Source organism: Larus michahellis, chromosome 2 (genome assembly GCF_964199755.1).
Source record: "Larus michahellis chromosome 2, bLarMic1.1, whole genome shotgun sequence".
NCBI classification, from domain to species: Eukaryota; Metazoa; Chordata; class Aves; order Charadriiformes; family Laridae; genus Larus; species Larus michahellis.
In genome coordinates, this window is record NC_133897.1 from 24,264,079 (window position 1) to 24,280,543 (window position 16,465).

Genomic DNA, 16,465 nt, shown 5'->3' on the forward strand with positions numbered 1-16,465 from the left:
TTTCCCTTAATATTTTTTTTTTCAATAATAGATTTGGTATCTCAGAGATAATGACTTTTCTGCTGTAGCTTACACTGTTTTCATGCAGCTGTAAGTGGATAATGGTGCTTCTCTCATGCATGAACACTTTTACTGCTGTTCATGTGCATCCTCCACAAAGTACACTACTTTGAAGACGTGCTTTCTCAGAGACCGTTCTCTGTTCTTGGTACCAAGTGAGATGGTGAGGTGACTTCTCCTTGCCTTTAATTTTGTAAGGAATTTGTCAGATTACTTTTCATACTGATCTGATCCCTGATAACACAGTTGGTAAATCTTAGTCTTTGTCAGAGAAGGTAGTTGCTGGCTCTCTTGCTTTCTCTGAATTGCTTTCTGAACCTCCTTCTTCCCCCTTCGTTATCTTCAAGTTAAGCAGTTGTGGCTTTTCAGTGCCAGCGAAACTTGGGGAGTCCACAAGTAAAGCAGTCTCAGTGCAATAGCTGTCATTGTTCTGTTCTGCAGGTTTCTCTCCATGGCATTGGAGACAGGTGTAGAATAAGCAGAAATAAGGTAGAGTCTAAAGCACAGGAGCACTCTCCTCTCTCTCCACAGGGCAGTGTTTCACATTGATCCATTTCTACAGCTTAATCCACAGTGATCTCATTTCTCCCTGACTTCCCTGCATAGAGAAGTCCAGAGAAAGTCCCGGTGTGCGATAGTTTTCACTGGATTGAATTGACCTGCCCTGGCTCCTCTCCATACAAACTCTATCCAGATACCTCTGTAAACTAATGGTAGTAATTGTCACAGTAATCCTGCCTAGGTGGAGGAAGAGCCTAGCTGAAAAAAGTTGTGTAAATTAAAAAAATACTCTGGCCATAACGAAGCTTTTACAGGCTAATTCAGGTGTCTGTGGAGCAGTTCATTCCGGGAGTTCAGCTCAGGTTAGTCAGGTTACAGCACTTCTGTAGACATGAGAGCCTGCTGGAAATACAATACAGCAGAGAGGAAACAGTCCAGGAGATTGCTGGAGTGTGTGGAAGATAACTTCCTGACACACCTGGTGAGTGAGACAACTAGGGAGGGTGCCCTGCTAGACCGGTTGTTTGTGAACAGAGAAGGACTCATGGGTGATGTGATGGCTGGAGGCCGTCTTGGGCATAGTGATCATGAAATGATAGAGTTTTCGATTCTCAGAGAACTACATAGCAGGGTTGGCAGACCTGCTACCTTGGACTTCTGGAGGACAGACTTTCCCTGTTTAGGAGCTGTTTGACAGAGTCCCTTGGGAGGCAGTCCTGAAGGCCAAAGGAGTCCAGGAAGGCTGGACATTCTTCAAGAAGGAAGTCTTAAAGGCTCAGGAGCAGGCTGGCCACCTCATGTGCCAAAAGATGAGCTGGCGGGGAGGAAGACCAGCCTGGTTGAACAGAGAGCTTTGTCTAGAACTCAGGAAAAAAAGAGAGTTTATGGACTTTGGAAGAAGGGGCAGGCAACTACAAGAATGACATGAGGTTATCGGAGAAAATTAGAAGGGCCAAAGCCCAATCAGAACTTAAGCGAGCTATAGCCGTAAAAGACAATAAAAAAATGTTTCTTTAAATACATTAGCAACAAAAAGAGGGCTAAGGAGAATCTCCATCCTTTATTTGATGCAGGGGGAAACATACTGACCAAGGATGAGGAAAAGGCTGAAGTACTTAATGCCTTCTTTGGCATTAGGACCAGTTGTTCTCCAGCTACCCAGTCCCCTGAGCTGGAAGACAGGGAATGGGGAGCAGAATGAAGCCCACATAATGCAAGAGGAAATGGTTAGCGACCTGCTACACCACTTAGACACACACAAGTCTATGGGGCCAGATGGGATACACCCAAAGGTACTGAGGGAGCTGGTGGAAGTGCTCACCAATCCACTTCCCATCATTTGTCAGCAGTTCTGGCAAACCAGGGAGGTCCCAGTTGATCACAGGCTAGCGAATGTGACGCCCATCTACAAGAAGGGCTGGAAGGAGGATCCAGGGAACTGCAGGCCTGTCAATCTGGCCTTGGTGCTGGGGAAGGTTATAGAGCAGATCATCTTGAGGTCCTGTTTAACTAACCTGATCTCCTTCTGTGACAAGGTGACCAGCATAGTGAATGAGGGAAAGGCTGTGGATGTTGTCTGCCTAGACTTTTACTAAACCCTTTGACACCACTTTCTCCAGCATTTTCCTGGAGAAACTGACTGCTCATGGCTTGGATGGATGTACTCTTCACTGGGTGAAAAACTGGCTGGATGGCTGGGCCCAAAGAGTGGTGGCGAATGAAGTTAAATCCAGTTGGTGGCTGGTCACAAGTGGTGTTCCCCAGGGCTCAGTACTGGGGACGGTTCTTTATCAATGATCTGGACGAGGGGATCAAGAGCACCCTCAGTAAATTTGCAGATGACACCAAGTTGGGCAGGAGTGTTGATCTGCCTGAGGGTAGGAAGGCTCTACAGAGGGATCTGGACAGGCTGCATTGATGGGCTGAGGCCGGTGGTTTGAGGTTCAACAAGGCCAAGTGCCGGGTCCTGCATTTGGGTCACAACAACCCCGTGCAGTGCTACAGGCTTGGGGAAGAGTGGCTGGAGAGCTGTCTGGTGGAAAAGGACCTGGGGGTGTTGGTCAACAACTGGCTGAATATGAGCCAACAGTGTGCCCAGGTGGCCAAGGCGGCCAACAGCATCCTGGCTTGTATCAGAAATAGTGTGGCCAGCAGGACTAGGGAGGTGATTGTCCCTCTGTACTCGGAACTGGTAAGACTGCACCTTGAATACTCTGTTCAGTTTTGGGCCCCTCACTACAAGAAAGACATTGAGGTGCTGGAGCAGGTCCAGAGAAGAGCAAGAAGCTGGTGAGGGATCTGGAGAACGAGTCTTAAGAGGAGTGGCTGAGGGAGCTGGGGTTATTCAGTCTGGAGAAAAGGAGGCTGAGGGGAGGCCTTATTGCCCTCTACAACTACCTGAAAGGAGGTTGTAGCGAGGTGCGGGTTGGTCTCTTCTCCCAAGTAACAAATGATAGGATGAGACAAAATGGCCTCAAGTTGGATCAGGGGAGGTTTAGATTGGCTATTAGGAAAAATTTCTTCACTGAAAGGGTTATCAAGCATTGGAACAGGCTGCCCAGGGAAGTGGTTGAGTCACCATCCCTGGATGTATTTAGAAGACGTGTAGATGTGGCACTTAGGGATGTGTTTTAGTGGTGGACTTGGCAGTGTTAGGTTAATGGTTGGACTCGATGATCTTAATGGTCTTTTCCAACCTAAATGATTCTATGATTTGGCAGATGCTGCTCCATAGAAGAGCAACAGCTTCTGTTTATAGCTATATACTGAGTGACCAGAGTTGTAAAGTAAGGGAGTAGAATAAAGCCCGCTTTCATGTAGGATTTTGGGAACAAGTTTCACATTTCACCAGCATGCCTTAAATGCGGTAGCTTTGCCATGGCACTGCTCCTGAGTAATCCTGTTGAGTTCAGGTCTGTTCAAGTCAGCGGTGAACAGGATCCGAGCCATAGCTTGTTAGCTGTGAGTACAACGTGTTTCTCATGATGAGACCGTTGATCTCATGGCTGGCTAAATGCTGTGCATGTGCTGATAAATTGCTGTTCTGTGGATATCAGTCAAGATAGAGAGTTCTGTGCATATCTTTAGATATTCTGATGAGGTAGTTGTTAGTCTGAATGCAATCTGTGAGAATGAGAAGTAGTATAAGCTAATAATATTATTTTTTTTCAGCATTTTTTAAAAGCTTCACATTCCTATCACATAATTATGATGCAGTTTTGAGAACTATCAGGAAGCTAGCAATGTAACTGTTCTCTTTTTTTTTTTCCCCTTCCTTTAAAAGATGAAGTTATAACTTCACATGGTGCAATTGAACCAGATAAGGACAATGTCCGCTTAGAGCCATATTCTTTGCCACAGGGTTTTATGTGGGACACATTGGATCTTAGCAATGCTGAAGTTGTAAGTAAAACAATTTTTATATGTACCTAAAATCATTGAAGTTTATTCCGATTGATATGTGTGGATAAATTGTGGATTTTTTTGTGTGTTTTCAGCTGAAGGAGTTATACACGCTGTTAAATGAGAATTACGTAGAAGATGATGATAATATGTTTAGGTTTGATTATTCACCTGAATTTCTTCTGTGGTGAGTAGCAAGTTCCACATTCTGCTCTGGCTGGAGTGCAAAGAAGGGTGTTTTTATTACATCTTCTTAGGCAGTAATTTGTAATTATTTCTGTCATCAATTCTAGGGCACTACGTCCTCCGGGCTGGTTACCCCAATGGCACTGTGGGGTTAGAGTGTCTTCAAACAAAAAACTGGTAGGATTCATAAGTGCCATTCCTGCAAATATTCGTATTTATGACAGGTAAAATGCACCATTACTTTTGTATTTGTAAAAGAATAACACCGTAAAACAAATCGTAAACTGGTATCCATTGCTGTAGAGAACTTAAAAAGAGAGAAGGAGGCTTACTGACCATAAAGAGTCAGAAGAATCCTGTGTATGTAGCAGAGACTTTTTTTTTTTCACTCCTTTCCCTCTCCCCCTTCCCTCCTCCCTCCCCCCCCCCCCCCCCAAAAAAAAAAAAGCTTGTGGGCTCCTTACAATGAAGACCAGTAATACATATTTAAGGAATTTTCTTACTGATGGACAATACAGACAATGACATAGCATTTTCTGCCCCTACTGGAAAGTATTTAAAGGATAGTCGGTCAGATGGACTTTCTCGGCCACGTCTTCATACGCTGTCAATCGTGAAGCATTACGATAGCGTGTGGCATGCGCTTGGGTGCCGTTCTGCATCTTACAGTAAGGCAATTGGTTAAGTCTCGATAGAGCTCTGACAAAGGAGTGTTGCAAGCACCTTAGACAAAGCTTGCGTATTGCACAATTTGCCATTGCAGTCGCAATATGATAGATGAGTATTTGTTGCAGATGTACTTGTCACAGGCGAATTTATTTTTTCCTCAAATTCTTCTGTCACAACGTGGAAAACTACTGTAATGCAAATAAAAATATGCAATGTGCAATTCTTTTTAATTTTCCACTATTTAATGTCCTTTTAGTGTGAAGAAAATGGTAGAAATCAATTTTTTGTGTGTTCATAAGAAACTGAGATCTAAACGGGTAGCACCTGTACTGATTCGGGAAATAACCAGAAGAGTAAACCTGGAAGGAATTTTTCAGGCTGTTTACACTGCTGGAGTGGTACTCCCCAAACCTGTGGCCACTTGCAGGTAACCTAGGTGATGTTCATAATAATATCGGTTCCTATAGCAGTCACTTTAAAGAACATTTCATGTAATTTCCGAGAAACAACAAAAGCATAATATTCAAAGAAATTAAATGTTGTGGCCTTGACTAACCTGAAGGCCTGAGGGTTTGTCAGGGTGGGTTTTTTTGGTTCTATTTTCTTTATTTTTATTTTTTTTTCCTCCTTCCCTGCCAGTGCCTTGGATAAAACAGCTTCTCAGACTAAGATCTAAGTTTGGGTTTGTTTATTGTACCCCAAATAGACTAATAGGTGTTTCTGTTGACCTTCTGGTGGAAGCCATACTAGCAATGACAACATTGTATACCTGTGTTTTTCAAGTGGCCTGTTCCCTTGCTGGGACGCTTCCCTGTTGACCTGGCCATTTGCCAAAAATGGCAGAACATTTCTGGGAATTGTATGATTTGCTTTTTTGAAATACTTTTATCTTTCCTGGAGAAAGGTCTCGATTGCCATTTGATAAAAATGGGGAAAACTATCATGTGAGAAGAGTTGTATGTAATCAAGTATAATTTCATTTGATTGGAATGGATTTTATTTCTACTGGGAAAAGTTCAGTTCCAGCAGTATTAGTTCAGTTGTCTATCCTTCTGGAGGACAGGGCACTTCTTGATTTGAAATTGTGTCTGTATGCATCAACACCAAAGATCCTGTAAATTTCTGTAAGGAAGGATGGGGGGAAAAAAAATAATCCATGCTTTGTTAGAGTAACCAGTTCTGTTGCACAATGATGTCCTAGGAAGAGAAGATCTCCTTCAACACACTGCTTAGACAAGAAAATAAGCGTTACCATGTAAATATGGCGAGATTGTCAGGGCTGTGGCAAGGATTAAAATGTTTAACCCTTGTTATTACTCATTCTCTAATAAAAAGCATTTGCTTAGATTCAAAATGTGGTGATAGCAGGCCTGTTTAAAAGCTATTGCTTGGATCTAGCTTTTCCTTATCTTTTGTTGCTCAGGCTTCTTGCAGACATAGTATGGGCTTACTTAGAAACAAATTTGGAGAGGAGAATGAGCAATGCGAGAAAATAGGGAAATGGATGCAAGTAAAGCTGACATTTAAAATACTATTAGTTGTCATTATTAATTCTGTTTCCAGGTATTGGCATCGATCACTGAATCCCAGAAAATTGGTGGAGGTGAAATTTTCACATTTGAGTAGAAACATGACTCTACAAAGAACAATGAAGCTCTACAGACTTCCTGATGTAAGCAATATGACTTCTAGAGAATCCCCACAGTTACTGTGAGGCCCAAAATAACCTTCCATCTGTCTCTGACAACACAGGCTTTTGTTTGGAAAGGCAGTGCGTGCAGGACATTAAAAAAAAAAATCTGGTTGATGAAAAAGACCTTAAGGGCTATACTAAACAGAAGAGACTATTTGTTGAAATGTAGATCTGTATATGAAGAAAATATAAATTTTGACCTAAAAGCCTTAAACAAAACAAAAAACCCAACAACATCAACAAACAAAACCAAAACAGAAATGTTGACTTCATAAACATGGGGGATTGAGTTGAAGATGCATAAGGTATGATATATTCTTGGTATGATTAATCTGATAAAGGATTACTGGAACAGAAAATTAACTGTTCATGTCTTAAAATTCTCAGGGACGTCCATCAGAAAGTTGTTTGATCACAGTGGGATTGTTGATCCCACTCTAATTCACAGCTTTTTCTGTTCTGTCAGAGAATGTTGTTGAATAGCTCGGTTAGTTAAAAATATTTTTTCTCACATTTGCAGCTAATAGGCTGGTAAAAAGCCTTAAGATGCATTTTCGTGACAGGGCAAGTCTACTACTATCTGAGATGTACTATTAAAAAAATCTCATTGCTGTAATTAACAGCCTATAGAAGCCAGTCTAAGCTTTATGATTTAAAACAATTTCTTTGCTTGTAAAAGCTACCTTTCAATTTGGAGGGACTGCAGAATATCCTTTACCTGTACCGTATCAGTAAACCTTTTTTTATTTACACAAACCCTCCCTTTTGGTTAAAAAAATCCTTTTTTTACCTTACCCGTAGTACTTCGTAATGATTTATCTGACTTGAGAGAATTGTGCCTGTTGGTTTTATTTAGCTTGATGCTGTGGGCTCTCTTGCTACTTATATATTTGAGTAAACACTAAGCACTCCTTAGTATAAAGCACGTGCCATGGCGTGATCCAAACTCCTGCTGCTGTCGGAGAGACTCGTTTCCTGTGCTGCCTGCATGCTACCCGTGCCTGCACATGCACGTTCTCCCTTGCGTGCAGGGCAGCAGTTTTCAGAGCTTAAGAATTAATAACCAAATTAATTAGGTTTTAATCTTGATGAGCTAAATATAGCTTTCATCAAATCTTGAAGATATTTTTTTATAGTCTAAAAAAGTGCAGTAGACAATTTCAAATATAGGTTTTGGTGGCAACTCTAGTGCTGTTTCTCATGGAAACAACACAGGAAAAGAATAGTTTAAAGAATAAGGATCTTACTTACAGTACAGTACAGAGAATCATTAGAAACAACAGCAGTTGTACCTTGATCATCTTCCTTTGTTGTAAAACCCGAGTTTCAACAGAAAAATAAATTATAGAAAACAGAGCATACATCATATCTCGCTCATAAAATATAGCTAAGGCAAACATACTGTACAGAGGTGTGCAGACAGAAAATAGGGGCTTTTAAAACTAAGTGACGTAGAAGTCCATATGCCTCAGCTGTTGGTTTATTTTTAGATTAGACTTGGGAGCTTCTCCTATGGAAAATTAAGATTTAATCTTTATGCTAATGTTTTCTCTTTAGATATTGTGCTTTGGGTTTTATTGGAGGGGTTTTTTTTCCTAATAAAGGGTTTAAATGCTGTTGAGGATCCTCAGTTTCAGGTTGTTATCACAAACAGTACTGTCACACAGATTGGTTCATTCAAGCCACACCGTCCTGTCCCTCAGCACCAAACATTGTTTCTTGCATTCTAACCTCTTTCTTAGAGTCCTTGGAATGACATTGCCACTGGGAGCTCATCTCCCTTTAAGAGGTATTAATCATTCTTAATCACTTGAACAGTCTGAATTAAAAAGGTTTTCAGAAATAATAAATACTGTAATTAATAAATACCACCCTCACTGAAGGCTGTGCTTGTGCATGTACCTGTAGATATAAAAAATAGAGGGCGGTTGTTTGGTTTTTTTTCCTAAGTGTTCAATCTCTTGAGCAAGGAGTTTTCTGAAAGAGGTAAATTTTTGCTGTGTTTAGAATAAGGACAGAACACTTGTATCTCTGTATGTTTTTCCCTGACTGGTTGAGATTCTGAGCCAGGATACTCACATGAATATATGCCCAGTGCAGCTTGATGTATGGAACAGAGAAACAAATTTTAGCCCCATTCTGTACACTTTCCCTTACTTCTGGGGATGCAAATAATAATTTACCGGTGGCCATTCTGAGCGCTGCTGGGGGATAAAGATGTTCCAGCCCAGCTGCTTTTCCTCCCATCCTGCTCCAGTGTATGGCTTTCGAAGAGGGACCGAAGGTTTGGAGGGAGCTGAAATTAACTTTTCATGTTGTACTTCATAAGGAGGTTATGAATGAAATACGGCATAGGAAGCATCGTGTTGATGAGTCAGGTGAATACCCCTGTGAATCCAGGGCATTTAAAAATCTAGATGACGTGCTGTTGTGTAGGCAAACCGTAGTCCCAGGCTGCTCAGGAAAGCAGGAAGACTGAAATGTAATACACACGCCACAGCTGTGGCAAAACGTGCCTCCATTTTTCATCTGCCTGCTGACTCCTAGAGTATGGGAATAAATACCTCCCCCAGAATAACTCCTTTTGAGCAGAGCATAATCAGCTACACTAATTTCAGGCTTCCAGTAATCAAGTCTCTACCTGGCTGCTCTTGCAATTGACTTTGCTGATTAATGTGATACGTGCCCAAATATGTATCTCAGACAGATGAAGCGGGATAAATGAGCTCTGAAGAGAGCAAGCCTTAGTCTTCTTAAAAGGAAATACTCAGGAAAGCTAACAAAAGCTGGAGAGAAAACTTTAATCACCTTTACTTGTTTAAACATTAGTTGCATAGTACTAGAAAGCAATTTTTTCCTCTTCTGATGTTTAAAGTCAAATAACTAACTTTTTGTTATAGTACTGTAGTGGTTTAATTTCAGGCAGCTGTAAGTTATGAGAAGCTTTCTTGTTAACAGAACAACAGTTGTGCCTGTATAGAAAGTTGAGTTAGCAAGGGAGTTTGCAAGTGTTAAGAACAGGTGGAATTTATTTTTTAAATATTTCTAATTAAACTTTATCAGCTGACTTTGGTTTATAACTTGACTGTAATTTTCTTAAGTTTGAATTGCAAGTGTTCTTGTCTTCAGATTAACTTCTGATATGCAAGTTGCTTTATTTTTTTTTTGTTTCTGTGTCTGGGCCCTAGGTAGTTTCAAAGAAGATCAGAAATACTGACCTAAAAAAAACCCAAACAATAATACAAAATGCGTGAAGTCTAGGCTGTTGGCAATGGTATCTCTTTCTCTGGAGAAATGAAGTTGTTTCAATAATGAAATATAAAGATTGAAGTGCCCCAGACAGTCTCAGTAATTAGAAGAGAGGGAATTCTGATTGAGAGCCGTTTGTGAAATAGCATAATGAATTAGGTGGCTGGGTAAAGTAGGCTAATAATGAATGCTTTATAGCAAGTGGAGTGACTCTGCAACCTACTTTCAGCCTTTGCTGCGTATGCAGTTTTCCTTTCATATCTTAACATTTATTTTTCTTTTGTTACAATAAGGCCACAAAGACTTCAGGTTTGAGACCAATGGAACAAAAGGATACTAAAGCAGTACAAGAATTAATCAACACTTACTTGAAACAGTTTAATCTTGCTCCTGTGATGGATGAAGAAGAGGTAGCCCACTGGTTCCTGCCTCGGGATCACATTATTGACACTTACGTAGTAGAGGTAAAACATGTCCTAATTACTTCATGAATGTCTATGTGAATGCTACTTACAAAAGATCACATCAGCTTCAAATTTTTGAAATGCGGATAGTATGAAAATGTGTGCTATAGGTGGAATTTGACATCATGATTCCAAGCTTTGTTCTTGGTATAGCATTGTGTTAGTAAGAAAATGTTTGGTTGTGATAAACTGCAGTGCTCTTATAACAGGATATTTTAAAGAAGAATTTTGAAATATCAAAATATCACAGTGTTCCCACACTGCAACCTGAATGTGTGCAGGAGTCTCAGCTGAATTAGTGCTGCTGGAGATGAGAGGTCTGGCTCATCGGTTGTCATTGTCCAAGCTTAGCTTCCTACTTACTTTGCAGTGGGTCTAGTGCTCATTGGGCTCTTCTGTGGTTTATTGTCCCTCCTTCTTTCTCCCCCCTGCATTGGTTTTTAGCTTTGCTGGTGAGTTGAAGCCTACACAAGAGTCCAGAAGCACCAGGATCAGCATGAGAGTGCCACCGACAGTGCCATTTTACCTGAACAGCGCGGTCTTTACTAACTTGTCTTACACTGTCTCTTGAACTAGTTTTTCACTATACAAAACGCAGGTTTGTTAGTGCTTAAAATCTTTTAAGACCTGTGTGACCTGGAGAAGTTAGTGTCAGATTTTTAAGTCATCTTTGTGATGTGCAGAGCTAAAACCTTAAAATACTCTGCATAATTCCTGAATTAATATTTTCATCAGCCTTACTGAATGTAGTGAGTGACTTGATAGCTTTTCTGTTATTTGTTGTTAGTTTACTACAGAATCTGTACCTGCTCTAAGACAATAGCTTTTTTACATGTGATGGGTTCAACTCTTTTACTTTTTACTGTAGAAGTACTATGAATTTAAGGATCATTGTGATGTCTTTCATTGAGCTCAAAATAGTGGGCACCAGTCATTCAAAATTAAACAAGCAAGAAGCCTTTATGTGTCTCCTTTGCCTTATCTTCTTTGGGATATCAGGAGACCCAATCGGAATAGGAGGAGTGAAAATCTGGGTAGTTTTTTGTGCTCAGCATGTCAGTCATAACCCATGTAATAATTATTTCCCATTTCCTACTGATCTGCACTCTTGAAGATGGTTAAACATCATTAGGTGCGTGAAATACTGAGAAAGTTTATGTAGGATACTTTAGATTTCTGTACAAGTACCTTTTTTGATGACTACTGGTCTTAGCAGAACTTAAATGTGATTTAGCACTGTTGTGTAGCAAATGGATTGTGCTTCTTGCTTAATAATCACTATAGCTGATTTGAATATGCTTTGTGTACCAGCAGTTTTGTGGTTTTTTCTGGTTTTAGAAAGTTGAAAAAATTATTCCTCAATGTGAGCTTTGTCAGAATTAAAAATACTCTTTTAAAAATACGTTCAATTGGGAAAAAACTTCTGTGCTTTTTTTGGAAGTGTACTCTGTTAGCTTTGTTTATAGCAGGCTAAGTTTAAGAAACAAATTGAAATGCTTTGGCAATTGATTGTCAAAATGTTATTGGTGTAATAGACTAAAAAAACCTAAATGTTTGTTTCCTTTTCTGAAGTGACCATTTTGGGCTTCAGTGTCGCTTTGATGTATAGATACATCCTTGGCAAGAATTCAGTTTCTTGAAATCTTAGCCAAGGTTACCTGTTATACTGCAATACTTGCGGTGTGCAAAACAGTGCTGCATTTATTATTTAGTCTCTATAGAACTGCCATGTTAGCCTAAATAATAACTGAGCAGTCACTTCTTAATTAATTGACTTTTTTTTTTTTAGGGCTCAAATGGTATTTTAACAGACTTCCTGAGTTTCTACACATTACCTTCAACAGTGATGCACCATCCTGTTCATAAAAGTCTCAAAGCTGCCTATTCCTTTTACAATATTCATACAGAGACCCCCCTCTTGGACTTAATGAATGATGCGCTCATTATAGCTAAATTGGTAAGTTGTGTGGGTTGTTTTTTTTTCTGCTTCTTTCAAAAAAGGATTCTTGGAGTGGTGACAAGGTAAGAACTGGCAGCAATCTATCCATGCTGTTGCATTCTGTTTTCTTTTACTGTCTAGAGCACAGAGTACAGTTGATGATATATACTATCTATCTATCTGTCTATCTATCTATAAATGTAAAACACTATGCTTGTTTTTCCTTTTTTACTTGGAGTGATGGTAGGGAATTACAAATTCATGAAGATCAAGTGTTTGCAATAGCTTGAGCTGTGTAAACATCCAAGAGCAGACCGATGACCATATTCACTAAGTACTAGCAGGATGGAAAGTATCACTAAAATAGTTTCCCTTGGGGATGAGTGAATAAGTTCTATTAAATAAATTTTGTTTGTTTGTTTAAACTATTTTTGATTTCTATAAAATGTGGAAGTTTATTTGTGGAAGCTTTATCGTTTTATCTTGTTACTAATTGCTGCCTGTAAAGCTCTGTAGATGTTGTCCTGTTGTAGCTTTTAAGCACCTTCACGCATGGAATTACACTGATAGATGGTTTAGGTGAATGGAAGGGAAGAGACTATAAATGAAGTTTTTAAACATAAGAATTGTAAGAGTTTAGTGCTGTCTGATGAAAAACCAACGCTCAGCCCTTAATCATCGGGGTTTTGTGGGAGTGCAGTGCAAACACCCATGGCAATGTAGTCTGTGGTACGGAGATGTGCAGGTGATGCACATCCCACCACTCTGAATGAATTCTCAGAGACCTGTTTAGCCCTTCAGGGTCATCCAGTCCATGGTATCCATTCTAGCAACCATTCCCAACACACTGCAGAGCACAGGCATGTTTTCTGCTGCTCATGCTTGAAGCTTGCCCTTCCCAGCAGAACTGTTGCTGCCGCACTGCTTGTGGTATTACACCTACCAGATGAGTGCTCAGTGCAAGCAAATGTTAGCTGTGCTCCAGCCACCGTGTTTGGAGCCATCTGCGCTGCATGTGGCACAGGGATTTCTATGTTGATCCTGTATGAAGCCAGTGATGGTCTGCAAAGGCTGTATCTGTTGAGACTTCAGGCTACATGAAAGCAGCCACGTAGTCTTCAACTTGTGTGTCTCAGCCGTGTTCCTGCAGCACTGTAGCTGGGCTGATACCTGTGACTGGAACTGCTTGCTGAGGCTTCTTGAGCTATGAGCAGTATTGAGTTGAAGAACTATTTGGCAAGGAAAACTCCCGGATAGTGATGGGGAATATAGAACCCCATTATTCAGGCTCCAAAATAATACCAAAGGAAGTTCAGAGACAGCCTTTGAAAGGTATTAAGATAAATGAAGATACAGGAAGGTAGCTAGTATAATTTTCAGAAGTGGTTACCACCCTCAGAAGTGGTACTACTTATTCTTAAAAGTCAAAGTGAAAAAAGGAATAAACATCGGCCTCTGTTTGAAGGGTGGCATAGGGAGCTGAGTGGCTGGCCATTCACCAGGCCATGGATGGAGCAGGAAAGAAAGCAGTTACGTGTCTAACTGCAAGGCTTTGCACCTTCCCCTGTCTGCATTTCTCTCTGAATGTGACATGCGTTTCTTTTATTTTAAATGGATCATCATATAATTAGAATACTGGGTTTTACATGTTTGTGGATTTCTAAAGTAACTGATGGGCCTGTCTGCATCATTAGATGCCTAATTATATTTGCAGATCTGGCACTTGGCCTTGTAGATGGGGAGAGGTGAGTCAAGGGAAGAGTAATGATAAGTGCACTCCTGTTCACTGCTTTTTGTTTACAAATGTACTGGATCTGGCTGGGATGGAGTTAACTTTCTTCCTAGCAGCCCATATGGTGCTGTGCTTTGTATTTGTGACTAAACCAGGGATGAAAACACACCAGTGCTTTTGCAGTTGCTGAAAGGTGCTTGCACAGCCTCAGGGCTTTCTCTCTCAGTCCCAGTGAGTAGGCTGAGGGTGAGCAAGAAGTTGGGAGGGGACACAGCCAGGACAGCTGACCCCATCTGACCAAAGGGACATTCCATACCATATGATGACGTGCTCTGCAATTTGCTTGTGCATGCAGCTATTCCTCTCTCTATTAAACGGTCATTATTTCAATTCACAAGTCATCTTGCCTTCTTTCTATTTTCCCCCCATCCCATGGGAGAGGAGTGAGCAAAAGGCTGGGCGGGTGTTTGGCTCTTGGCTGGGGACAACCCACCACAGTCCCTTCTGTACTTTTACTCCCAAAAAATGCGTTTTGGAGGTACGACTTCAACTCAGCCAATTGCTTTCAGGGTTTGCATGTCAGTTTAATGTTGTCAGTTTAAGTTTTATCTTCATACCACAGTATATAAAATTAGGGTAGAACTAAGTCTAGTAAAATCTTGGCAATTATAGGACAAAATGGCCGACCTTGAAAGCAAAACCCAAAATTTGGAGTTACACACTTAGGTTCCATACATTCTGCATGGAGAGAGTGAGATTTTGCAGCAGGACAGTCTCCCCCAAACGCTGCATATTTTATTGTTGGAGCTGACACTAAGTTTCTAGATCTAGAACAGGAGAGAGCTTATGAACAGGGAAGAAGCTCACTTCTGAATCTGCTCTAATGGTCTGGCAGAGCTGTGGAGCAGCTATCTTTGACGAGGAACTTTTTTTTACCTCTCAGAAGATATTAACCTGAACCTAATCTGCTGATGTTTAGATTCTGAATTAAAACTACATCTGTAGACTTTATCATTTACTTGAATTTTGAGTGCTTAATTACAGGACTTCATTAGTGTGTCTGTACCTACAGTGTGTGTCTCTATTCTCCCCTGCTTCCCTTCCTGCCTTCTGAAACTTCTGTTATTGTCTATTACTAACTTGGAGTATTTAAAAATGTACTACTTTAGATGCCAGGTGCCAAATCATTGCCACCTTATTTATCTTGTTTCTGTGTGTTTTTCACAGCAAACTTAACTTAGCATAGCTTCATCTGCACACAGAATGATCTTTGTGTAAGGTAGTGGGGAACCTTATGAAACTCGCTGTCTGTGCTTTTTCACTTTCTTTTAAGTAGTCCTAAACTGATGGAGACCTTAAAAAGCTCTTTTTCTTCAGCCCCCTTTTTGCCTAATATGGCATGCTTATTTAAAAGAAAAAGAAAAAATACATCCAGTTTTTATACTGAGTAAAGAACGTTCCTTACCATCTTCTTGAGCTTAAGTAACAACATTATTGTTTTGTAACTTATTTTTATCTTAGAGTCTAGAAAGTCCTGCTGGCACACTGCCTTTGTGCTGTTAAGACTTCAAGATCTTAGGTCAAGACTGCCTTTGCGGTTAATTGCAAATAAATGGACTTCTATATCCAGACCCCCAAGCAAAGTCAGCTATTCATACATGACGATTGTCACTGCGCCGACTTAACTGACCTTGGTTTTATGTTGCTTGTTAAGTGAGTTGGGATTTGATGAGTATGTTTGTGTTGCTGCACAAAACCCTGAGGCTAATTCAGCTATGTGGCTCTTCTGAGAGCAGAATGGCTCTTTGAGTGGTGAATTTGGGAGGCTGATGGAGTTGGTAGAGGGTGCGTGAACATGGGAGGGAAGGTAACACGTGAGAGTGTGGAGTTCTATAGACAATGGCATTTCAGAAAAGGACTAAATCACAAAAATACAGTGTTTATCATTAACAGAATGATAATGAGCTGAAAAACACCATAAGCTGTATTTATGCAGCTTTAGCTGGAATAGGTGATGTGTGTCAAAACACTGTATGTGACTGTAAAAAACGCATCTCTATAAGGATAAAATAATGGATAATGCTTTAGGGACTCCTCAGACCTTTAGCCCTGAAAGTGGCTTTGAAATTCCTACATTTTTAGAGGTAATCTTCAAGCAAAGTTGTGCTTTATACTTCACTTTGTATTGGGAAAATTTCTTTGTGTGTGTACCTAATTAAAAGGCAAGATTTATTCCCTTGTCTTTTTTTCCTCTTAATTAGCCTGGACTCTTGGATATTGTATGCCACTGCGTAAAGTATCATTTGTGCGTCATTTGAAACTTTAAAAAGTAAAATTTAAAAAAATGTTTTGCTGTTGCCAGAAAGGATTTGATGTGTTCAATGCACTAGACTTAATGGAAAACAAAACATTCCTGGAAAAACTCAAGTTTGGGATTGGAGATGGAAATTTGCAGTATTATTTGTACAACTGGAGGTGTCCTGGCATGGAATCCGAAAAGGTAAGGGAGAAAAAAGAGATCTTCTGAATTCTGTTAGCTGTAATGCTTCATTAATCTACACTGGCCAAAA

General features: G+C 40.3%; 1 protein-coding gene across 1 annotated transcript in view; it reads left to right on the forward strand.

Moving 5' to 3' along the window:
- The window catches only part of NMT2 (N-myristoyltransferase 2), a 32,338-nt gene that overhangs the window by 14,754 nt on the left and 1,119 nt on the right, over window positions 1–16,465 (forward strand). The window contains exons 4-11 of the mRNA XM_074574582.1: window positions 3,845–3,963; window positions 4,059–4,150; window positions 4,257–4,373; window positions 5,075–5,245; window positions 6,382–6,490; window positions 10,054–10,224; window positions 12,014–12,181; window positions 16,258–16,395. Coding sequence (XP_074430683.1) covers window positions 3,845–3,963; window positions 4,059–4,150; window positions 4,257–4,373; window positions 5,075–5,245; window positions 6,382–6,490; window positions 10,054–10,224; window positions 12,014–12,181; window positions 16,258–16,395 — 1,085 coding nt within the window. The remainder of the gene's footprint in view (window positions 1–3,844; window positions 3,964–4,058; window positions 4,151–4,256; window positions 4,374–5,074; window positions 5,246–6,381; window positions 6,491–10,053; window positions 10,225–12,013; window positions 12,182–16,257; window positions 16,396–16,465) is intronic.